Here is a 24,731-nt window from a genome sequence, read left to right as displayed (position 1 = left end):
AAGGGTTACTGTTTTGCCTTTTAATGTCTGTCTAATGCGTGGCCTCTCGTTACGCGAAACGCCTGCTATCCGAACGGAGCTTGTTAAGCCCCCCCCGGGCACACGCTTTCGCGATCGCGAGCATTAAGACCCGCTCGTTAAAAGACAATACGAGCACGACGGTATTGATTTTCGAGCGAATAAATACCGACGCGACGGAAAACACAAACCAGCTGACACGGGAATGGACACGAAAACATTACGTTGCACATCTAATGACGAATATTAAAGGATAGAAGATTGGTGAAAGGTTGCAGAGAGAAGGTATCGGAATGTGGTAATGGGTAAAGAAATCTAAATTACAGCGGCACACGTACTAATGATACACGGAGAAAACGTAAAAGAACGAGTAAAATAAAAGGATGTAGAAAATAGAATGGAAAAGATAGAAAACACAGGTTACCGTAAAGCACACCAAAGATCATGCAAGAAAGAAAATAGTTTCCTTAAACTTCGTTTAACAAACTGATATAAAGTGTCTAAAGAGATACAGATTATGTTAACACACGTTTCAATCAAATATGAAGAAAATTGAAAACGCACAGCAAAATAAACATCGTGAAAAGCTGACTGACACTTCTACATTTTGTTTAGTTCGAAACGCTCGGGGTTGTCTCGCGAAAAAGTACCGCGCTCCTGTATATCTTACGTAATATGGACAACTGACAGGCGGTTCAATATGTAACTCCAGAAAATTGAATTCCTTTACCTGCATTACGCAAGATATTCCATCATAAATCCACGCGAAATGAGTTCCCCTTGTAGGGCAACTTAAATGGAACCGAAGGATAGAAATATTCTTTAAAGAAGCAGGATCCGTCGACGCTTCGGGTAGTACCGAGATCTGATCGGAATAGTCGAACAAAGGATTCCGCTTTGAATTTCGACACAGAAATCCGATCGGCTGATTCCCCACCACCGTTCCCCCCCGCGGATTGTACAGGATGTTCCGCTTTGAGCAATTCGTGCGGATATCTTCAAAAAATTATTGGTCATATCGCAAGGAAATTGGAAAAATCCCGTTGGCGTGCGTTGAGCGCGGCGTGTACAGCTTCCCGCGGATGAATCGTCATTGAACGATTCGAAGCTATTAATTCTTTTCACGAAAATATTGGGCCGAGACCCGTTACCATTTCTCGAAACATGGTATTTTCGAACCGGATTCAAAGGATGGCGTTCCCGAAAGATCGGAAAAGTTGCCTTACTTTCTGCAAACGACGCCGGCCCGTACGTTATACTATTTTTAAACATTTTCTGTAGTTCGTAGCTCGCTCGTAGTTCTGCTCGATATTCGAGATGATTATTAGAAATGATGTAGAATAAATTATTGTAGACGTCGATACACGGCAAACAACTACGCATGCGGTCACAATGATCGAGTAGAACATTTTAAAAATACCCAAATTACCCACTTCCTTGCGGAAACTTAGCAATATAATATAAATGATGAGCTATTAGAACGTGTTAATTTCAATCGAATTAATACCATAGTAGAAAAAGAACAGTATCGTGGAAAATGATTGATTAGATGTTTAAATTCTTTCAGTCGAAACGAAAGGAAAGGAGATCAGAATTAAAATGAAATAATCCACAATCCTTCCAATTGATAAAGCAGACGGAAGAACATGCGTGCCTCTGAACTGCGGATTTTTATGCAAATTGTAATTTCAATCAATTGTTTTACAGAAACAAGAGTCAGATAATCGGATATTAATATTCTACGATTTTTAATTTGTTTTTACACATCCATAAAATTCCGCGGTTTTATTATTTCCTGTAGCTGTGATTTTAAGGAGAAACACGCTTTCACTTTCGAGAAATTATCATTTAGAAACATTATCGATTCGGAACACTAATTTTTAATACTGACAATATTCCTTTCTTTTTCTTTATAGTTTAAATTTATCGTGTATTTATATATCCCCTTCGTTTTGTATAATTCATATTCTATAGTCGTATAATTAATCTGGATACGTAATTATAAATTGATCATTAAAATAGATTGAAAGTAAGAAAAGGATTTCGATGAACGTGTTCATCAAAAACTGAAGAAAAGGCAAAGAATCGATTATGTACAATCAATTATTGATTGTATCAATAGTGTTAATAAAATAAAAATATAGGATGCTATTCCGACGATTCAATTAATGTGTAATAGTAAATTTTTCGAAATTATGAAACACGATCTTTTCCCTTATAACCACAGATATAGAGTTTCCTGGAAATAAATTGCGGTTTCGACGTATGATATACAAATATAAATACATATATTTACATAAAATAAATTGATGTAGATAAAATAACTTCCATTACATTGTACAGTTTTTCCCAACATGCTTCGAGACCTCTTATTTGGTCAAATTAAAATCAGTACTTTCAGAATTCATAAATTTCAAATTTTCAGAAATAATTTCCTTCTCGATGAAATAATTTATACAAATGTGACGAATTTACTTTTTTTCCAGTTTATTAATTATCGCATAGCTTGAATAGTATAATATATTTTATAATGGATGTTATATTATATTTCATGAATAAAGGTTAAAAATGTCTGCCGGGGAAACGTGTTAATTATAACAGATCAGAAAACCGCAATTTACTTCTAGAGAATCTACGATTCTTTATCGTATTATACGTAAAGCTGAGTAGTAACGATCGAAATTGTATTTACCTGGAGACGACGGACGTAGATCATCGAGGGAGCCATCATCCAGATCCGTCGCAGAGGGATGTAGGTCGTCGTCCGAAGAGTCTCTGGTTAGGCTGAGAAGATTCGAGGTCAATAGAGCTTTCTCCTCTTGGATCTCCTGTATGTGATCGACGAGCAGTGCCTCCTCTTCGTCACCTCGATCCCGGTCCGCTGTGCCACCCCTCGCGGCCGCATTCAAGGCCGCCGTGTTCAACTCTTCCGGGCTGAAGATCTTGGAGGATCGTAGGCTGGACAGACGGTGGGTGGCCGTGTGGCAGGCGGATTCGAGCGTGTTTATGTCGGCCAGGGTGGTTCTGACGACCCTGAGCTTCTCTTGTACGATTGTCTCAACGCAGCAGGTCTGTCTGCCAACATCCTGCAACGAGTCCTGTGCAGGCAAGGTCCTGTTCGTTCTTAGGATGCACGGCGCGAACACTATCGCGAGGGCCGACGAGGACATTCGATTGTCGACCTCGTGGAGCGCTATCCTCGCCAGATGGACGATCAGTCTCTCCATCAGATCGAAGTTCGGTTTCGGCAGCTTCTTCAGGATCGCGAACAGCGTACTGATACGATCTTGCTGTTTCGTCAGGTTAGCGGCATGCAGGAAATCGTCGTAGTACTCGAAGGTTAAAAGGGGCTCCGGCATGTCCCGAAAGAAGCTTTTCAGCACAGCTGCGAGCACGTGCACCTGGTAATTCTCGAAGTCCACCTTCTCCAGATCGCCCTCGTCCATCTTCTGCTTCAATTCCTTCACCTTCGAGCTGACACCACTCTTGCGGTATATGCCCTCCGTGTAGAGGCCGTGCATCTCTATGGTGGTGATCAATCGATCAACCACCAGCGGCACCTTGCCGTCCCCGCAGTCCAATTTGTACAGATGCACGCCGAACACCTTCCGCGGCGAGTTCATGTCGTGCAGCGAGGCTTCCTTTCCGCACTCCGACAACGCTTTCGTGTAGCACTTCTTGTGACACGTCAGCTTGCAATCTAAACGCAAAAGAGCACACATGACCATGCATGACAAATGATTGATGGCGAACGAGGTGCCACGCCGCCGACCTCTGCACCATATAGCTAGATCCGTATGGTCGTTATCATACAATATTTACTTCTGAATGCAACGCTTTTTTTTTTGCACGTTTCTAACTCTAATGATACACTGGGTATGATACGAATCTTGAGTCAAAGGCGATAGAATCGCATCGCCTTTCCCAGACCTTTTCACAAACTGACAATTATTTTGTGACTACATCGCGCTTAAACATCTTAGATTCAAATCGTATTTTGTTATTAATTCTCAAAATTTTAAAATGTACTTTTTTGTCGGTTTTTATTAAAAATAAATATTTTCTAAGGGAAATGAGCTGAAAATGTCTTATTTCTTTCAAAGATGTCAAATTTTTCAACTGTCACAAGCAACACAGTGTTTTTCTACAAAAGTAAATCTGCAATACGGTAGGAATACTTACTCTGACACACAAGTCCACGCTCAATAGGCCACAAAAAGAAGGACGTGCAGACTTCGCAGGCCATAGGTATGTTTATGATGGTTAGTTGGAATATGTGACTGCCGTGCCGCGTCGGTTCCTCTTGCTTTCGCTTCTTCTCCTTCTTCCGTTTGTTTTTACTCTGTTTCTCCGGTGCTTCGGTTTTGACTAGCGTCATAAATTCGTTCATGAATCCGCGGAACGCGTTCACGCCCATAATCACGGGAAAATCTTCGCTGGTGTTCTCCTGCTTGCAGACCGTCTCCATGACGTGCAAGAAGTTCGCGATCAGGTCGGTATATTTTATGTTGCCTTCGACACCTTGTTGAACGGCGACGCTGTAAGTGATCACCAAATCATCTTTGAATTTGCGCAGCGCCTGCTTGAATACGCGGTCAACTTCGCTGGGCTTCCTTCCCTCCTCTTGGCCTTCCATTTTGTAGATCTTCTTCGTGATGAACTCCTGCATGAACGCCAATTCCTTCGCGTCGGATATAATCTTGTCAGTGCTGTCCGAGAAAGCTGAAGTGCCGGTCAAGCTGAACTTGGGCGCGGTGACGGGCTGCTTGGTCGTGTCGTAGGGTGTCCGTTGTTGTTTTCTGTTTTTCCGCCTGCCGGGCGTATTCGTCAAGATACACGGCATCTTAAGTACTCCGCCGTTCTGAATACATTTCACGTGGTACAGTTGTTTACAGTCTATGCACTTGTAGCCCTGCGTGACGAACGCGTCCATCTTCTTGTGGCAGCAAACGCAGACGTCGTCCTTCGCGAACCTCTCCACCTTCCTGAACCGATGGCCCGCCAAGGTGAATAAACCATTCCCCTTCCATTCCAACAGATCCATCCCGGGCGCTAGTTTCAGATCGTTGGATCTCGTGTCCATGCCGGGTTTATCTTCGCTAAGACCTGATATTTTCGTAGCTGGATCAGAGTTCCTCCTCCTCAGCTCCAGACTTGTTACAGCATTCGATCTCATACGTTGACCGGGCTGCTGCGTGCTCGATGCTGACTCGGTTTTATCCACAGACCAGTCCGTTACCGATCTCGAAGGTGTCTCACGTGGAGTGTCCTTGCGCGTCCACACGTTCGCGGACTTGTTCAAGTCGCTCTCCTTAATCGTGCCTAGGAAGAGGCTCTTTGCTTCTACACTGTTCGCATCGGATACGCTCTCGCCCACGGACCAACAGAACTCACGAGGGGGTCGATTCCTTCTGGTGCTTCGGACGGGCACGTCGGGTTCGCATTTCTCTTTCGGTCTTGATATTTTTTCTTTAGGCGACGTTCCCTTCAGTAGAGAACTCTTCAAAGAATTCTCATCGGTAGCTACGTCCAGTTTCATGGCCGTATCTCCTTCCGAATGTTGTCTCGTCAAATAGCCATATTCTTTCATCTTTTTACTTTGACCATGTACCACGGCACGACGTATTTCATTGGACGTGCTTAATCGTCGCTGGTCTTTACTACTCGATGAGGACTCCATATGAACAAAACGCTCGTTCGGGTCTACTTTCACGTTGTAGTTCGCCGCCTCATTCGGTTTCTCGTGTTGTCCCTGATCGTGGATGTTGTCTGACAGGTTCTTCAACTGGGAGCATGGTAAAGTTATTTTCGGGTGGCTTGACTGCAAATATTCGTTATAGTTTGAGTACTCTGGTCTACGACGCCAAATATCCGAGTTAGGACTATGCGATAGGTTAATGTTAGACTGATGGAACTTAATGTCCCGCGAACTCGGAAATGAGGGAGTAGCGTTGAAAACTGGTGGCGCACTTTGCACTGTACTGGGAACTTCTGTGTCAGTTTCACCGTCACTGTACCCTGTCGACGAACTATCCGCCCGTTTCCCGACAGACGACTGTTCGCTGGGACAGTATACTAAGTTCGTGTTCACTGTCACCCTGGGAGAATGATCACTGCATTTTGTTCTAGTGCCTGATATAGGCTTGCAACAGTTCTCTTGTGATTCGGAGCTGTTCACGCTAACTTGGGATTCGTAGCTCCTCAAACTTGTCAAACTCTCCAAGCTGCTTTTACGTTCGTTAAATTCTTCGGAAGAATAAGGTTCAGTGTTCTTTAGCATTCCGCTGGTTTCGTATAGCATTCTTGTGTTTCGTGTTACCGCCTTCTGCTTTGAGTATGTCATCTTTGCGTCCATGCCGATGTCCCGCGTCACAGCATCCGCTCTGTAAATGATTAATTTGCAGTATAAATATATTTTCGGATGTTATTCCATTTACAACATAGTCCCATGAAACATATTAAGGCATTGTTAAATACGTACTTTGCTGGTACGAAACGATTTGGTAATTCCTGCTTACGAACTGTACTTATATCTAGCAAAGCATGATCCTCTACTAACGACCTACATAAAACAAAAATATTAATATTATAATATTTGCCCCCATTTGGACTAACAACATGTTAATTAATTACTTACTCTTCGCTACCCTTGAACTTCGAATTGTACACCTTACTGTTGTCATAAGCAATCTCTCGTTCGTGAACTTCCTTGTACTCCCCAATTTTATCACCGATTATGTTCTTCCGTTTCTTCAGCTCAGCAAAAGCTTTCCTGGCATTATTTCCCCTGACATGAGCTTGAAAGTTAATTATAGAAGTTTTGAATTTTTTGAACCATGTATGCTGTTTGTATGTTCTCCATGCAGATTGGATGTGTATAGCAGCTTCAATTTTGGCGCGCAGAGATTGAGCAAGCCTTTGAGCAATGATCATTCTCCAAAACGATTGTATTTGTACGACAGCGTTCTTTAATCTAAGGAACTTTCTCCTCTCCAGACACGCGCGGAACCACTTTTGGATAGTTGTAATGCTTGTGATGATTTGTTGATGAAGCTCTCTATCCAATGTGATCTTTTCCGATTCTCTCAGGAAGACTTTAGTCGTTCCGAGCTGATAATTGTCTTTGTTGAGATTTAACGTCAACAGAAAGTCCCTAACGTCGGATTGTGAGCTCAGTAGACCTTTAGGTAGCAACATTCTGTACAGTTGAATAAATTCTTCGTAGGTTAGTCGAACATTGAACCCAGCTTGTCTGATCCTGACTGTCTCTAGCATCCCTGTGTATCTCAATTGTCGTTGTACAGTCTCCTCGTCGAATTCGTTCGGTACTTTGTTTGCGTTGCTCTTAATACATCTAATGAAGAAAGGATTCGCCTGGTTTAAGGTATCCATAAGACTATGCAAACTTTGTTGGAACTGTGCCGAAACCGTCATGGGCTGTTTCCTCGCTTTTCCTGGTCCAGAACCATAACTCTGTGTCCTACCGGCGAGGGTTTTTACAGTTTGAAGATTCTTTAAACCCTTCTTTCCGCGTTCTCTTGGTCGAAATGATTTGTTTTTCCTGTAAAGGCGCCAAAATTTAATGTGTCAGTAACGAATAATAAGTTTAATGTTCCTTTTCCCATTTTTAAATATTTTTCTTCAGAATGTAAGTTGTAAAGAAGATATATTTAAATCTATATCTTTAGTTACTTACATGTTCTGTTAGGTTTTCTATCATATTATCAATTTATATAAAAGAAAAACAGGAAAAGGAGAGTGTACAATTATTTCAATGACATTTATGGCATTGCAAATATATTTAACAAATGTAGTATGAAGTGTAGTAAGTAACAAACATTTAACAAAATGTTATTATGGCTGATGGAACTTATAGTAGCAAATTTAAAAGCGGTAGTAAGTATGACTGTGTATATAACTATTCAGCAGATTTTTTTGAAAGTCGTGATGCTATAAGAGAAATGGAAGTCTCCTCTTAACTAGATGTAAAATGATTGCAAACTATTAGTATGTATAACAAGCGATTTGCATATTCAAGTAACTACCAACGTTAGTATTCATCTCCTTGTTAGTCTACGAATATGTAACTCGTTAGGGTTCTACCCTTTAAGTTCTATAATTAAAATTGTATATCGTGCAATTAATTAGAGTTAGATTCTAGTGTTAAGAGAGCACAGGATTCTAAAACGAGAAGCTCGTTCACAAACGATTCTCTGAAGTGAATTAATTTGCTGCACTTAGCAGCGTGTAATACAAATTAACCCATTATTCTCTATTACATCGTTTCAGTATCATTTTAATAGTACATTTAAAATTATGATGCACATATATTTTTCTCGGATCAAGTAAAAGAGTATACAAAAATTTGATAACAGAAAGTGTAATAATTTTATGAAAAATTATGTTGGAAATAAAAATGGGCTAATTTATATTCATTGAGTTTGAAGAGTGAATGAACTACTCTGAACTTAACATGCATTAAGACGTAGTTAACATTATAGCAGACGATTAAAACATGAACGTCTAAGATAGTACAAGTAAGGGATAACGATCGTGAATATTATAGCACATTCAGAGGAAATGACTTTTACGATGTCTCCTGTAAAAAGTGAGAGAGCTTCCTAAAGTAGTGGACATATCCGTGAAAAAGCTGTGATATTATATTGCATGGGAAGACCATTAATAATCCTATTAAGATGCTGATACCTATGAGAAAGAAATCCTTTACCCAGAAATTACTATAGAGCACACACTACCTTTGTAATTCGTAGAGAGCAGTGAAATTTTTGGTATAGCTTAAATAACAAAACGTTATTGAGTATTAAGTAGCTGCGGTATTACATACATGACTATTTGATTAGCGCGTTCCATGACGTTTGCTTCGTCTTTTGGAAGCACCCTCTCTAGTGGAGTATGAGTATCTCGTCTGAGTTTATTATTACTATGCGGCTGGTCTTCCCTGCCCCTTATCAAGTAACCCTTCATCACATTGGTCACATTGGACGGGTGTTGCGTTTGATTAATGTTTCGGAATTGTGGCCACGACAATCGGTTGTTGTTAACATTGTCGTTGTTTTCGAGTTGTATAGAAGATAATGTAGTAGTAGGTATTGTTGATGGTATGCAGACACTGCGCTGCTTCTGATAGCTTGGCGGACGATTATGTTTGTGCGAACTGAAAAAGTCTCTCATGCTTAGTTCCATTTATCCTTTCAATCCGATCTCGGTTTTTTTTTTAATACGTAGCTACATTCTAATTTGACATAATGTGAATAAACATCAGTGAATTTAACAATTAGGTGGTGGTGACTTTTCCAAAACTTGATTTCGTGAATGACTCTAATGGAATAATGCGATTTTTTGTGACTGAGTATGAGTTGGACAAATAAAAAAGTTACTTTGAACTGTTGATCATGCTCAAGAATAACAGCAAATATATCGTTAAATGACAGAATGTAATTGAATAGCGAAAGTCATGAAAGATTGCACTCTAATCACACTTAATACAAAAGGTGCATACATATAATTCTAAAAAATATTTTTAACACACAATACTGGAAAAAAGATTATATGGATTTACAAGTTCTTGGTGATGTAATATCTTTTTGTAGAGTTCATTGAAATCACGATTGTTAAGTATTTCCGATAAAAATTTGGTATTAAGTACGAACATTGTAAACCCATAAAACACATTATTCTAAGAAGAATGTAATGTTTGCCAAAACGACACATACAGTGGATCTGGAAGACCACTTACGCGATTCGGTTAATAGTTAGATTGACTGTCGACAACGTCACAAGATGGCTACAGGGACAAAAGACATGTGGCCAATGTAAATATAATTAACGTTTGCTTGAAATTTAAACACATAGGAACTTCTTCAGCTTGATGCAAATATATTGTTAACGCACAACGTATATTTATACTTCTTAGGATGAAATAGAATATGCAGATCAAACATAGTCAAAAAAACAAGCGCAACAACATTGGCATCTGTTTGTATCACGATCATTGTTATTTATCTAACAAAATGTTGCTATGTTATGAGTATACAAGCACTTTAAACTTCTTTTTTTTGAGTCACCCTTTTATAAGAGCAAAAAAAACGGGTAAGTAGACAAAACATTAATGTATACCTTATTAAGTTCTCATTCGGCGTCCTATACCTGTTTTGTACAGATGCTTTCGTACCATCGGCTATAAAAGAAAATGATCGTGACTAATATTAATATAAATGATACATATACATTAAAGAGACCCGTTAAAATAATGAAAAATGAGTGAATTCAATAACAAAGGGAGAATGTAAGACAACATAAAAATGTTTTTGGTCTTAATTTATGGAACGAAGTGTCGCAATTAAAGGAAATACTACATTATACTGTACCTCGGCCATGTCTGTGAGCACGACCAGCTTCTTGAAAAGCAAAATGAGCCCGAAAGAATGCTCGTAGTATCGCCCATCTAAACACCGCTACTGGATCTGCGCCCACTAATTCTCGGACAAAAGCGAGGGAAGAATTTTTCAACACACCAACCACACCATCAGGTCGCATTAAATCCAAGTTCTTTTCTCTCATGTTAGCAGCTTGATACTTAACAGCTCCTGCATAATGTCGCACGACGAAGGCTGCTTCTCGTCGCTGCGGTGCTTCGTAAAATGGATTGTCTTTATGTACTGTGTTAAATTTTTGTAGTAACGTTTCATTCGTTGCGCCCGGAAAACTGTTATAGATATTGTGCATATAGAATCAGGGAAGGATTTTAAACAATTTTAACTTAAAGTAAAGTTACAATTCAACACTCACTTGCACTGATCATCTAAGAGACAAAGAAGACCGTTTGGTTTCCCTTCTATTAAACTTAAACAGCCTGAATTGTCACTATATCCTATATCTGTCCACCTAATTCCTTGTTTTCTATACTCTCGTTGTTCATATTGAAAAACATGTTGGTTGAAATAGTGTTGCAATTGTTCGTTCGCATAATTTATACACAACTGTTCAAAGCTATTACACGTCTTAAAATCTTCGAAACCAAAGATATCTAGCACACCTATGCTATTGCCTTGATGATCTCGGAGTGTATCTTTCTTTGAAAGCAGCGCGTGATTGACCTGATATAAAATATTTTCTGTGTATATCACTGCTTCAAATTGTATCAATTTTCCACTTAAGAGTTAACATCCATTCATTAAAAGTACACTTTAAAAATAGTGGAAATAAATTCTTACCTGTAAAACGATCCAATCAAATAGGGCTCCATATAGACACTTTGCCATGGCATCTCTTGCTGCAACTGCTTCTGGAAGCCTATAATTAATAACTAATGTTTCTCCAGAAGCCCTTGCACGTTTCGCTGTAAGCGCAGCCAAAAGAGTCTCTTGTTTCACTCTAAGCAGTTCGGATATTAATGCTACTACTTCAGGATTCTTAACTCCTACAGCTTCGTCGTGGTGGTGATAAGATTTTCTAGGTTGAAACTCCACATTGCCTGTAATAGCGAAATACGTTTCATTTCGTTGGAGAAAATGTTTGAATAATTGATTAATTACCGAGTAGAAGAACAGCTGACAGAACGGCGAACAATCGTCTCTGTTTTTCTGGCGTAAATCCAACCATTTCCATAGATTGTTTCAGTCTTGAGAATTCATGTCTTTCATCAATATTTTCCAATCCATAACAGCCACTTTTATTCAAGTAATTATAACGATCAGAATTTTCTAAATGCAGAAGTTGCTTCTCTTGTTCGCTCGCTCCAGCCAAAAGATAATAAAACACATGGTAATTCCTTTCGTTTCGTCCCTGGGAGACTATCCTTGACTTTTCCAGGAGATATTTTTGCACCACAGCCCTAAATATTTCTCGTCAGTTTTCGTATTTAATCAAGTAAGTAATATATTTATAAATTCCTTACCCGTGCACCATTCCATTTTCCTTGTAATTCACTTGGATAAATTTTCCAAACCGACTACTATTGTTGTTATGCGCTGTTTTTGCATTACCAAACGCTTCTAACACAGGGCCCGCACTAAGTATTGTCTGTTCAACACCGCTACCGTGCGAACCTTTTTGACTGAGTGCCGTTAGATGATGCAGTAGAAAATTTGTTGATTCCGTTTTACCTGATCCACTCTCGCCACTAATAACTATACACTGGTTTCGTTTTTCTTTAAGCATACAGTGATAAGCAGCATCGGCTATGGCAAATATATGTGGAGGTATGTCTGGACCCAATCTTCTATTCTGATAGAGTTTTACATATTTTGGATTGTAGATAGGATAAAATTTAAATGGATTTAATGCGATCAGAATGCTTCCGACATAGGTATATATATTTCCAGCCAGAAACCTAGCCCGAAGGTTGTCCAGCAATGTTTGTTCATTAAGATCCGGAAGTTGACACAGATCTGGATATTCTTTGTCTCTTGGTTGATATAGGAATCTATTGAAATAGTCCTTCAAGAGTTGTGGATCCATTGGAAACCTACTATCCGACCATAAATCTGGTTGCTTTTTTCGCAAGTAAAACCTGAATCAAAAAACACCATTACCATGTATTAAATAATTTACATGGTTCCTATTTTATCAATTCATTAATGTCCTTTCTCGCTTACCTATAGTATACCTGTTGCGCTGGATTTTTTGGCCATAATAACATGAGTGCCACAGGGCACTCAAATGGCCCGAGCCTCCTTTCCTTACATACTTGCCCGACAGAATTTCCTACCACTTCTGCTAATTCATATCCATTGGAAATATTAGCATCGACTAAACCAAGTCTATCAATGATACACGCCACTATCTCTGCTGATGACGTTTGTTTTGTAGCTTTAATTGAGAGTGCTTCATATTCTGGGCTCCATTCACCCACAAATACATGCACCACTGCTGAGCAACAGCTGTCCATCTTTTTAACCCTGTAATATTCACAAAATTAATAAAAACCAAGACATCTAGAAGTTTTGCTATATAAACTTTACGTAGATCCATTTTAATGAACTTATTTTACCTTGTTTTTAATAGGGTTAACAAAATTGTCCTCTGTCATCCATACAGAACTTCAAATGTATTGTTTCTTCCTTTCTTTGTTTCTCAATTATATACACCCACTGATGCAGACGTTTAAAATAATTTTTACACATTTTGTTTAAAAATGTTCACTGATACAGTCTTACAGATTACTGGACTTATTTACAGGTATTGTTTACATTAACTTATTTTATTTTTTAATTTTGTCAAATGCACTCAAAATTATTTAATACTCATAAACTAAAAGACCATATTTATATACATACATATCACGTCAAGTCTTACACATGAATTGGTTCAGCAAAATAAAAATTTGTGAATATTAATTTTTCTCCATTGTAATATATAGTTTACAGAAATAGTAAGATATATCCAAATCTGTTTTAAAGCTTCTTATTAACTTCATCATTTAATTAATAGGACAAAATACCACAGAGTATTGTAATCATTAGATCATATACATTTTTTTTTTCTTTTCAGTATAATAAAATAGAGTAAGTAAAATTCTTTTGCTCTGTTTAAATTTCTACGTTCAGTCAATTTTATATAGATCTTTGTTGATATTGTTCCTAAGCCCTTGGAGTATTTTGAATTTATAGAACGATGCGCTTTAATTCAAGTATCACATATTCAACACTGAATGTCCAGCAAAACTTTCCTGACAGCCATTATATTTTGCCATGGCATTCACTGTATAGATGAAAAGAATGTAGGTGTGCTATTGTTGGCAGGCAGTAACTCAGTTTCTCTGCTGAGACAATAAGATTTTCAATGCTTTGTAAACATTCTCGTGCCTCTTGAGTATTGTTGTACATTTATTGCAAAAAATTACAGCTGTGTTTGCATTTGTACGTATTATAAAAGTTTTGTGCGTTAAGGAAGTATCTTATCTGAAAAGAAATATGTGTGGTACATGAATGTTTGAAGTGAATTAATTGTTACAATCTATAACTAATATCATTGATCTATCCCCCCATTGTGTCAAACTGTTCAATGGACATTAATATTTAATACTATCTTTTCCAAGCAAAAATTATTCACTCTGATTTTTTGATAAATTTAATGTATCATTTATGTTTTCAAGCAACATGAGTAATCGTGCAAACACATCATCTGTCACATACAGTGTCACACAGATATAACATGATAACAATAAACACTAGTTACTAACTTTGATTTTAACGCGAAAAGAAAATCTAGATTTGCACGTGTCTTTGTTCCTTTAAAACTTCTTTATGCCTCTTGCTGATTTTTTTTCTCCGCCAATATGTAGTGGGCGAATTTAAAAATATCACTCGACGTCTCCTTGCCTCTACCGGTAATTTTTCAATTTAACGAATTGTCGAACTTATCGCGACGTAATTGCAAAGAATTATACGGGATGGTGCCGCGAGTAAACTCCGAACGGTAATCGTAACGCACTGATCATTTGCTGGATACACAAAGAATTAAGAAAAACGACATACGTTCCCGAGATACCGATTTGCCTGGGACCTGACGGCTGACATTCGCAGGAAAACCGTCTTCTGACGCCGATTGGCGGGTCATGGACCATACCACCAATCAGCGGCGATCTGCGAGTGTGAACGTCAACAGAGTAAACCGGGCTTAAAGTCATCAGGAATTTCTCGTCCAGGCATGACACTTTACTGGTCGTTACGTATCATCGTCGAAGAATGTAATGAAAACATGTAATACTATTCGAGGAATACGGTCACACAATTACCTCCTTCGCTGATAACAAGATGCTCGGTGTGACACATTCTTATAGATCACCAAAGCTCTCGCGTACTTGCACATGCTTCCGCGGGCTTGAAAATTTTCACTGCGAACGCACTGCCGTCTGTTCACGATCCCTCGCTTTTCTTTCCCCTGGATCGTTTGTCCGAAAAGTATTTCGCCGTTTCCGGGCACCGTTCTGGTAGCTTGCTATCAAAAACAACGATACGTACAACTGTTGGTCTCGCGCACTCGACACACACTATCCCTCTGTTTTCTCGCACCTAGAGAACACACGTACAATACGGGCGGATTGACACTTCAGTAAACAAGAGACACTGTCACTGATGCTCCCGCGCCAGCTTTGTCGTCATCGCTCCACCCCGATATTACACCAATATTTGCGATTAATCGTGTTCCCGATTTGATAATACCAATGACACGGATGATGGGCCCTTGCCCAGTTTATCGTCCTTCTTCTCCTCTCGGGAACTTGCGTCCCGATACGTCCACCATTTCGATTTTTCCAATCACGTGGTACGAATGGTCAGCTCCCATTGGTCAGTGCCGTGTGGCCACGTGACTGAACGCTACAGTACCAACTTCCATTGAGAGGAAGATTCCAGTTGGAGCTATCTGTTGATCATTCCAAGAAACATTTTGTACACACTGCAAGTGTTAACGAAGTATGTAATTTGACTCCTTTATTGACTAAATCGTAGTAGGAATGCAGTATACAATATATTTTAGAACACGCAAACAGATTTAGGACACAGATAAGGTACAGCATAAATAAATTATTCAATGGATTTTGGTCCTTTGTGGTCCAATCACGTGGTCCATCGTGACTTTTATACCGACGTAGGAATTTGAATTATATCGCAGACTTAGGATGCATGCAGACATTGCATCTTTATAAGCTGTCTCGTCTTTGTTTTGAGAGGCTCTAGAGCCCCCTTATAATTTCGCGTCGCATACTGCGTTACCGATAATTCACGAAAAATAGACACGTTAGCAAGAAGCGAATATACTGTATACTTCATTTCTACTACGTGTGCTAAATATTGTTTGAAGGCAATAAGCGTGTATACTTAGCGTACATTTAAATGATGGAAATAATATTTATAAAATATGTACTAATATTAATAATAAAAATACATTGCATGAGTAGTGTATTCTATACCTCGTTTGTGCTTAAGATACGTACGATCACACACCTCGCTGGGCTGGTACTGTAACAGATATAGATAATAAAATGTTCTATTTTATCGACAGCTGCGATATTGATCAAGTTACTTAATTATGTTAATGAAATTTTCGCCACCTTGCACACGTTCAACTATTTAGCGTTACTTAGCAACAAATATCAATTGATTATAAACTTTCTAAGAGCGCCTTCTAAAGCGAAATTCTGAAGTTACTAGTACAGATTTCTGTCATCAGGTGATACCACTGTTCAGTTTGACTTCCATTTTTATAAAGTATCGAGCACATCGATGTGATATTCAACCTAATAAATTAAAACGTAGATTTTTTAGAGCTAATTAGCGCAGCGGAAAATTCGTTAAACAACCCTTGTCTCCTTTCTTATCTCCAAATTGAACTTGGAATATCCAACATATTATAATTCTGAACATTTCTTTATTAGCGAGTATATTGTCAGTCAAATGACGCAAAGTTATAATAATTATCATTTATAATTAGCGTTTTAAATATTCTATTAGGCGGAGTCATAAATAATTTCCATTCCTAATAAATAACAAGTCACTCCGACTAATCACGGATATATAATTAAATAAGTACTAATCGTTTACTTTATTAACAAACAAAGTGAATGAAACTTCCACCTATTGGTGGCATTACTGTTTATGACCTTTGAACCCGGTTCCTTACGGAAAACATTCTCGAATTTCTACTGTGCGTGATTCGTCTGAATATATTGCCAGCCTCAAGTCGAGGATACAGACGACTGGCATCAAGTTAATCGAGTAGTGTGTCGAGTTGTTCGTCTACCCCTCTCGTGATAACCCCTTCAGGTGAACCGATCCGAGCCCCACTGTGCACTCGAGACAATGCAACGTTACGGTGCTAGATTGTAACATAATTCACCCCCGTATCCGTAACAGATACAAAGCCCTCGCTGCGCCACCATTGAGGTTTTGTTTCGGTTGGTAATTTATTTGTGTTATTACTACTGGTCGTAAACCCGCGGGCCGATCTTTATGATCTTCTTGCAGCATTGTTGCGTACAACGCGTGCCGCATCAAACGGAAAACTTCGTTGCTCTTATCTTTGTGATATGTATTACCATTTTGCTTTACAACATTGTTATTATTATTATCATTATTATCATTATTATTATTATTATCGTGGTTACCGTAGAATGGAAGTAAAAAATCGAGAACTTTTTAAATATAGATAAAAGAAGCATCTGTTTTTGTTCCTGAATAATTCAGATTTTTCTATTTTATGCATTATGTTCAAACTGCAACTTTCATTGCCGGGAATCACCCTTTATCTGCAATTTGGATGTCTCTAATCTATAAAACCTGCATACTTTGTATATGCGGAACGTTTTTGAAAGATTTTTGAAGATGAAAATTATCTTGTTATACTCGCATGACTGTTTATTGGTCGATCTTGCTATTACCCATTTAATTCGACATTTTATCGCTATTGCGGTGTGCGGTCAAGCGGATTTCGGGGCATCCCAGTAATGGTACAATAGTTTTGGATTACGAACTTTACGCTGCAAGCTGTTGCAGGCGGAGGAAGCTATCGTTGATACATCGTATCAATGGAGGCATTGTATCTGACTTGTGTAGACGCACACCATTTCTCGTGCAATATATCTCGATGCGCGCGAAACAGGCTGACCTATAGGCTGTACTTGATCCTGTATTTACTGAATAGTATTCCGTTTCAACGTCTTTGCTATTGTTGTCGTCCGAATATCCATTAATATCCGATAACCTTATTGACAGGGTCCATTCTAGTTGCCGACTGTGCCGTGCGGAATCCAGTCTACGAATGCGAGTGATACAAACGAGATTTAAACTTTCAGAGAACTGTTGAAGCGTGTATGGTCCTGTTACCTTATTGTTAGTCAGTCATCGGTGACTATCACGATGACAGTCTAGTAGGGATCCTAGAGTAAAGCAGTCGATCTGCTGAAATCAGGAAAATGGAATCAAGTGAAGACGAATTAAAAGAAATATTTTTCGAATTTGTATATTAACTATTATTGACTATTAACATTGAGAATTGTTTATCCGATCTCCTTGCTAGACTTACAGTCGAATAATATAGTTCAGTGAGCATAGTATAGTGAAACTTATGATGCTCACAGCTATATTTAACCCTGTATATTTTAGCCTACTTTATTCTCAAAACGAAGATACTTCTTTCAACCTATAGTATTTCCAATTGGCATAATTGCTTTTATTTGATTTATATAATATTTAACGTGTAGTCTTATAAAAGACTTCTATTATGTGACAAATTGAATAATGTGAATATTCTTTTGAAGATAACAATTTTTAATAACAATTTTTCAAAGGGTTGATTTAACTTGCGTTTACTCTAACCAGATATTGCAAATTTTCCATCAAATACGCCTATTAATCAAACAACTTTATAGGAATTACGTTAAAAAAAGGGCCGGAATCCTGGTATCATTGTTTTAGGATGGAGTATTACAGTGTTAGAACAAATGCAGAATGTTTTGAGAACCACTGGTGTAAAAGGTCGCGGGTAGGGTGCAAGAAGATACGGGGGGGGGGAGGGGGGGGGGTAAGGGTAGGGGGCGAAAGACAGGAGGAAACAGTAGCGGAACGCGAACAGAGAAAAACTGCGACAGAGTCGGAGGGTGAGACAGGGTGTTGTACACGCAAGTGTGAAGGAGAGGACGGACGTTATTAACACTATGCATCATATACCCGGTCCCAGACGGGAATGCAGCGAAGCTTTTTATTGCCCTAAAGATAAATCACGACGAAATACTGGAACTTGACGATTCTCCGCCACGCGTTTTATTCTGATTAAACTTCGGTACATCCCAGAGGCGGAGAATTCGCTGCTTTAAGGCGAGCTTCCCGTGTAAAAGCCTACGAAACTGGCATTTCGAACAATTTTGTCGAGATTTAAATAAATGTGACAGAATTCTGAGGTTTCAATATCCTATAAATAACTTTCGAAGAATAAAAATTACATAATCTCTTAACGTCTATGCTCTTTGGTTTTAAATCGGAATGAAGGTATTTGTTAACTATACAGTATTTTCGGGGCTGTCAATTTTAAGTTTATTTTTTACTATTTTGTTAACATCGTTCGAAAACAAAGTTTGTTTATACGATCATTTTCTAGGTTTCGCGTGTTAATTTGATACATTACGAGCTAATTTGATACGAGTGGTCGTATTTTTATCTTCTCTCGTCGTATTAATTTTGTTTTCGTATTAACACATTTAACCTCATTTATTTCGTAATTTAATTCCGGAGTTTCAGGTTAAAACACGCTACTTGATTTCGCCCGACGCCCTACACTCGTGACGGTGTAAAATTGCTTGAAAATCGATGTAAAATGTTGTTTTATATTGTCTGTTAATCTACGCGCGCAACGCCTGAAAATAAAATGAAATAACTCGTACTGTTTTGAATTCAACATAAAGTTGGTTTACGATGTAGCGTTGAAAGTTTACGATCCGAAAACCATGACGTCTCTGAAACGTTATTTTAAGGCGAGGCGTTAATTGTTTAACTTTCTATTATATCGAGTTTGTATCGCTTTGTTAGCTCGATATCGTGGAACAAATAGAATTTTTAGAACGAAGACCAGACGGAAATGAATGAATGATATTGATAAGAACAATCGATCCTTCGAATGAAGCTGATCTTCGAATCGTCAAAGACATTTGCTTATCTCGCATTGAACAATTTTTCCTATGCATTGGATCCGCGAAAGAGGATTGGAAAAATATCTTTTATGAATTCCCCGTGGCTCGTCCGACGCATTCTGCAGGTTCGAACTTCCTTTATCGTATTAATATCTCCTTCGGATCCGGCTGCATTCAGCTGTAATCTTCTTCTAGCCCGTTCAATCGAATCGCCGTGTTGCATTTACCTTTAATGATTTTAACCGGTCAATGGAATCGTATCTCCTGTGTGCGCGCGCGCGCCGAGTTTTTATGCAAAACCATCCAGTTCACGGAGTCCGTAGGTCTTCCCTCTCGATCGTAAACATAAATCGATCCCCGCGGAATCGATTGCCCCCCGGCTGGTGCACAATACATTACTCCTGGTTCAACGGCGTAACGTGTTAGCACCCCGCTAGTCTCCATTTGTACGTCTACCAAATTTCATTTCCAATTCCAATGGACGCCAATCTCCAAATTGATCGAGCTAAGGTGGCCAGGAATCAGTGTCCCGCTTGAATGGAGTCTGTCACGTTTTAGAATTGAAACGGCGGACCGAATCGCGGAAAGAGGAACCGAAACGATGCATTTTCTACTTTATACGGGGCAACTTGTTATTGGCTGTTAGGACCTGAAATTGTTTTCTGAATTCGGCGATATCTCAATACATTACCGACAGGAAACCAGAATTCACGTTTTATTCTACGCAGTGTTACATGTATTTGTTAGTGTTTCCTTGACAGTTCAATACATGTAACTGCTGCAAATTGCAATGAAATATATTAATTGCAAAAATAGTTATCACATTTTTAGTAAACACATATTGAAGGAAAAGGAGTTAAAAGTTTTAATAAAAATGTCCCGTCGTTAACACTTAACATTTTCTTCAATTTATATTTATTGTGACAGTAGTATCAATTTGGAGAAATTAATTCAGATGTACCATTTGAATAAAATTATTATTTAAACTGCGGATTTTATATATTTATGAGAAGTATGACCAGGTGTTATTTAAAACAGAAGAGAGATTAAAAGAATTGGGGAATATTGACAAAATAGTTTCAATTTAACTATTACAACAAACATAACTATATCATATATCATATAGAAGTTCAAAATTCAATCTCTGATGTCCAGTTTTCTATAGACTCCTAATCTTAGCATTACATAGTGTTAATTAACAGATCAATGTTCTCGTCCAAGTGGAAACATACGGTAAACGCAGATGAAATCTATATAAATTGTACAACAAATTCAAAGTACCAATGTCATCGAATTAACAAATATCGTCGACTTTAACGCGTGCGCAATCTTAACTAACGAAACCACGTTTAATCTTCGCGTGGGATGAACGGGATGACCGCGCTCTTTAATTCGCCGACGGTGGAGTCAACCTGGAAGAGCTAACAAACTGTCACGGGATCGATGGAATTGATAACGAGCACGGTATGGTTGGAAAAACGGGGACGCGGCGAACACCCATGGAAGTTTGCACTGGATGCGGCTGCGCGCCGGTTGACAGGAATTGTCCGAGATATCGCATTCCGTTTGACAGCAAGCTGGAGCAGATAAGGACAGTTCGATCTTCCGCCAGCTTCACGGGCGGGTCGAATGTAAATTTGGGTAAGTCAGTTTGGAAGTTGGTATACCGGGTGTACACGGGACATAGCGACCAACAAGACCGCAGCAACGCAGCGCGGAACAAAACAGCTTATAGTAGTCCTGATATCTAGCTACCGGCTCCGTTGCGTCATCCACCCCGGAAGTTGGCTAATTTCGCTTTAGACCCGTCTCCCGTGTACACGTACAGAGTTCTCTCTCTCTCTCTCTCTCTCACTTCCTCTCCTCGGCCACTCCGCTGCCTCCCTTCGTCCACGCTAAAAGTTGTTTAGCCCTCTGAACGACCGAGCGCGGCCCTTACCCCCGATGTAGATTAGCAAATATGGTGGCTCCACGATTATACGCGCTTATCGCTTGTTGTTTCCGGGCAAATTGAAAACCGTAGTACTTCCGGTTTGTTATCCCAGATTCACTTGTTCCGTCCGCGGCGGCGGAAACTCCTCCGCGGACGAATTCATCGCGGAGCGCGCCGAACTTCGATCCGACGATTTCCTGAGCTGATTATTCAGATTTCGTTCAGCGTTTCTATATTTTCAATTTATTCTAGACTTTATGATGAGATTTCTTTTAATAGAGTATACCATTTAGTTGAAACCTGTTATTTTTATTTCATCTCTATTTTATTTCGGATTTCTTTCGACGACTCCACGTTTCTATTATCTTTAAACAGCTGCCCGTCGCGCGCGTTCGTTAGCGGCGCTCGTTTCTCGAAGTCCATCCTATTCAACTTTTCACATTTTCATAGTAAATGTTTCCAGCCTCCCCAGTCTCTCTTTAGGTAGCAGAAATATACTCCCCTGTTCACTTATTCAGTGTATCGCGTTCTCGTCTGCAATCCAACATCTTATCTTGGCCATCAATTTTTGATCACCTCGTTGGTATTCTTCACTCGAAACGGTCAGATTATTTCGTTTCCGCATCGTCTCTATATAATATTCAACTGTTCCGTTGTTTACGATGCCTTTTAGCAAACAACGAATCACCAACACGAAGAAATTCTTCATTCGAGGTCCAATTTCATATGTTTATTAGAGATCAGAATTCCTCGGAGTAATTTAAAGACACAGGTGTCAAATAGAGCCTCTTGAAATTCATTTCGTACATTGACTATACAATCTTACGCGTTTTTTGAAATATATAAAATCTACAAATTATTGATAACATTCGTTAAATTTTCTACATACTTCAATATCTGCATTACCGATGGTACATGCTCACAAGTTCATTTAATGCGCTGAACAAATAGTTTGTAACAAATTTAGAATTGTAGAATTTATTTCCACGACAAGAACGGATTATATTAAATTCGTTCTATTGTTTTACATACGACGATTAATAATTACATACTAATATACTACATCTAATATACGAAGTTTTGGTAAACTATCAAATAGTCGGTGCGAAGAATTGAGTAAAAACAGTTTGGCACGCAACATGTTAATTTTCCCCTTTAGACGTAGACACACGTCTCTTTTACAGGAGCAGATCCAAATCCGGAAGGGAGTTTTCAATAAATTCCACGGGCGGCGCGCGGGACAGAAACACTCCGGGAGCAGCAGTACATTTTAATTTAACCCGTACTTTAGATAGTGAGCACGTCCCACAGTGGAACAAGTTATTCCGACCTTGGTACTTAGGACTTCCTTATCGCACGTCGGTTGCATTAGCGATAGTAGCGGCGTAAATTCGCGACGAGATAACGCCCGGATATTTCACACGACGCGGGACTGTTTCTTTTTTCGTTCGTTTTCAGCACAGAAGGCTGTATTTGGTTCGGGTAGAACGTGTAAGGAACAATACTTTCGTTAATTCGTTCATTGCGTTGCACAGAGTCGGAATTATGAAGATCATGATTTGCGACGAGTAGACTATGCGTTTACGAGTAAAATAGGAGGGAGGAATGAAAAAAGGAAAATTATTGGGGGGACAGCTATATTATTGTGACTTGGTATAATTATTAATATAACCGACAATTTTTTATTGGATTTATATTTCATATAATTAATGCGGTTTTTTTTAGCAAGAGCTATCTAATCATGATGTCTTTAGCTTTTTAAAGGAAATCTTGTGTTAATGAACTTATACATGTATTAATCGTAAATTAACAAAAATAACAGTTTTTAAATGTGGCTGAAAATAATCATGATACGCATAAATTGATAAAATACAGATTTAAATATTTAAAAATTTATACTCCCACAAAAATTGTAGAAATTACTGTAAATCCTCTTCAATTGTTCTTCAACCTGTAAATAGAAATAGACAATATAGTAAGAGGAGACACGATTACTCGAGCTTCGCGCCTCGTTTTTATAGTTAATAACAATCGGCGACTGCAAGAGAAAGCTACAAAGCTTCTCCTCCCAAATTGTCCATTTTTGATTGGGACAAGCCGAGAGACAATTGGCGAAAATTTACTGTATTTAATCGAATCGTGTCACTAATGTTCTTCTTTCATTCCAGTTATCAATAAACAACCATAAAGAATTAGAAACCAGTCGTGTAATCGATTACAGATATTTCGCAGTTGTATCGAAGGGCGCGCCGTATTTTCGCGGCATAATGAGGTCGCAGTTGCCGAAGCAGAACAATTTGATCAGCAATCCTCGTATTGTCTATTACCGTGGCTTGTGCGCTCATAAAGGCTTCCCAATGAATCTCTATAGGAAACGAATCTTGCGCTGATTAATACCAGTCTGTGCGAGCCCCCATTGTCATCGTCGAGATAATAACGTGGCTGAGGGTTGGGCTGTGTCGATATCCAAGTTGACTCCGCGCTGTGATAGTCCGCCGAGTTCACTAATTTCGCCTTAGGTGTTGCGGTATTTACAGGGGCGTGCACGGTCCAAACTACTTCGCCTCTCTCTCTCTCTCTCTCTCTCTCTCTCTCTCTCTCTCTCAGTCGGCCATTGCCATGGTCCTCATTGCGCCAACGGGATACTGCATTGCCCCGACAAACAGGTCTAACGTCCATTGTGATGGACTTCTCCTAATGCATTACTGCGTCTCTATCTTAGTCCAACTGGCACATAACTGTTAATATCCTTTTGCAATGAAAATCATCTTCCGCGTCACCCGACGTTACAATCTACACCTGTGACACCTGTACAGATCACCGCTGTCATCTTACATTTTTCTCGATCTCTTTTCACCACGAAAAAGTATTTCTTAAACAGGTTCTAATAATTTTTCTCGCGACGTTACGCGCATCGTTATCCGTTCTCCTTCACCGAATTTATTAAAGCTTGTTTATGAAAAACTCCCCTTGAACAAAGTTCCGCTCCGAACACGAAAGTGGTGTTTTCTCTTTAAACATTGTTGAGTTCCACCGGGATTTCCACCTGGTAACCGGCAAAGTTGAATTAACCCGTTATTTTTGTTCGCCGCTGCTGTTCGGTAACTACTCATTTTCCTCCCGGTTCGACCAATA

The 24,731-nt window shown here is 39.0% G+C and overlaps 1 protein-coding gene across 3 annotated transcripts in view; it reads right to left on the bottom strand.

Annotated features, from left to right (window-relative positions):
- Positions 1 to 15,344, bottom strand: part of LOC144478508 (unconventional myosin-IXb) — a 29,401-nt gene extending 14,057 nt beyond the window's left edge. Inside the window, exons 1-14 of one of the 3 annotated variants that reach the window (XM_078196469.1) lie at positions 14,777 to 15,344; positions 13,031 to 13,940; positions 12,636 to 12,938; positions 11,936 to 12,550; positions 11,574 to 11,872; positions 11,253 to 11,512; positions 10,828 to 11,135; positions 10,407 to 10,744; positions 10,156 to 10,216; positions 9,776 to 9,823; positions 6,656 to 7,579; positions 6,500 to 6,580; positions 4,201 to 6,401; positions 2,711 to 3,718 (exon numbers count right to left, since the gene is read on the bottom strand). In XM_078196469.1, the coding sequence (XP_078052595.1) occupies positions 2,711 to 3,718; positions 4,201 to 6,401; positions 6,500 to 6,580; positions 6,656 to 7,579; positions 9,776 to 9,823; positions 10,156 to 10,216; positions 10,407 to 10,744; positions 10,828 to 11,135; positions 11,253 to 11,512; positions 11,574 to 11,872; positions 11,936 to 12,550; positions 12,636 to 12,928 (6,436 nt within the window). In that variant the 5' untranslated portion in view covers positions 12,929 to 12,938; positions 13,031 to 13,940; positions 14,777 to 15,344. Of the gene's footprint in view, positions 1 to 2,710; positions 3,719 to 4,200; positions 6,402 to 6,499; positions 6,581 to 6,655; positions 7,580 to 8,863; positions 9,194 to 9,775; positions 9,824 to 10,155; positions 10,217 to 10,406; positions 10,745 to 10,827; positions 11,136 to 11,252; positions 11,513 to 11,573; positions 11,873 to 11,935; positions 12,551 to 12,635; positions 12,939 to 13,030; positions 13,941 to 14,776 lie in introns of all 3 variants that reach the window. The other 2 variants (XM_078196468.1, XM_078196470.1) reach the window with 2 other exon arrangements.
- Between the last annotated feature and the right edge of the window lie 9,387 nt (positions 15,345 to 24,731).

The sequence above is a fragment of the Augochlora pura genome, chromosome 2 (genome assembly GCF_028453695.1).
Source record: "Augochlora pura isolate Apur16 chromosome 2, APUR_v2.2.1, whole genome shotgun sequence".
NCBI classification, from domain to species: Eukaryota; Metazoa; Arthropoda; class Insecta; order Hymenoptera; family Halictidae; genus Augochlora; species Augochlora pura.
The sequence above is the reverse complement of the archived record's forward strand: the minus strand, read 5'-3'. Positions and strand labels throughout refer to the sequence as shown.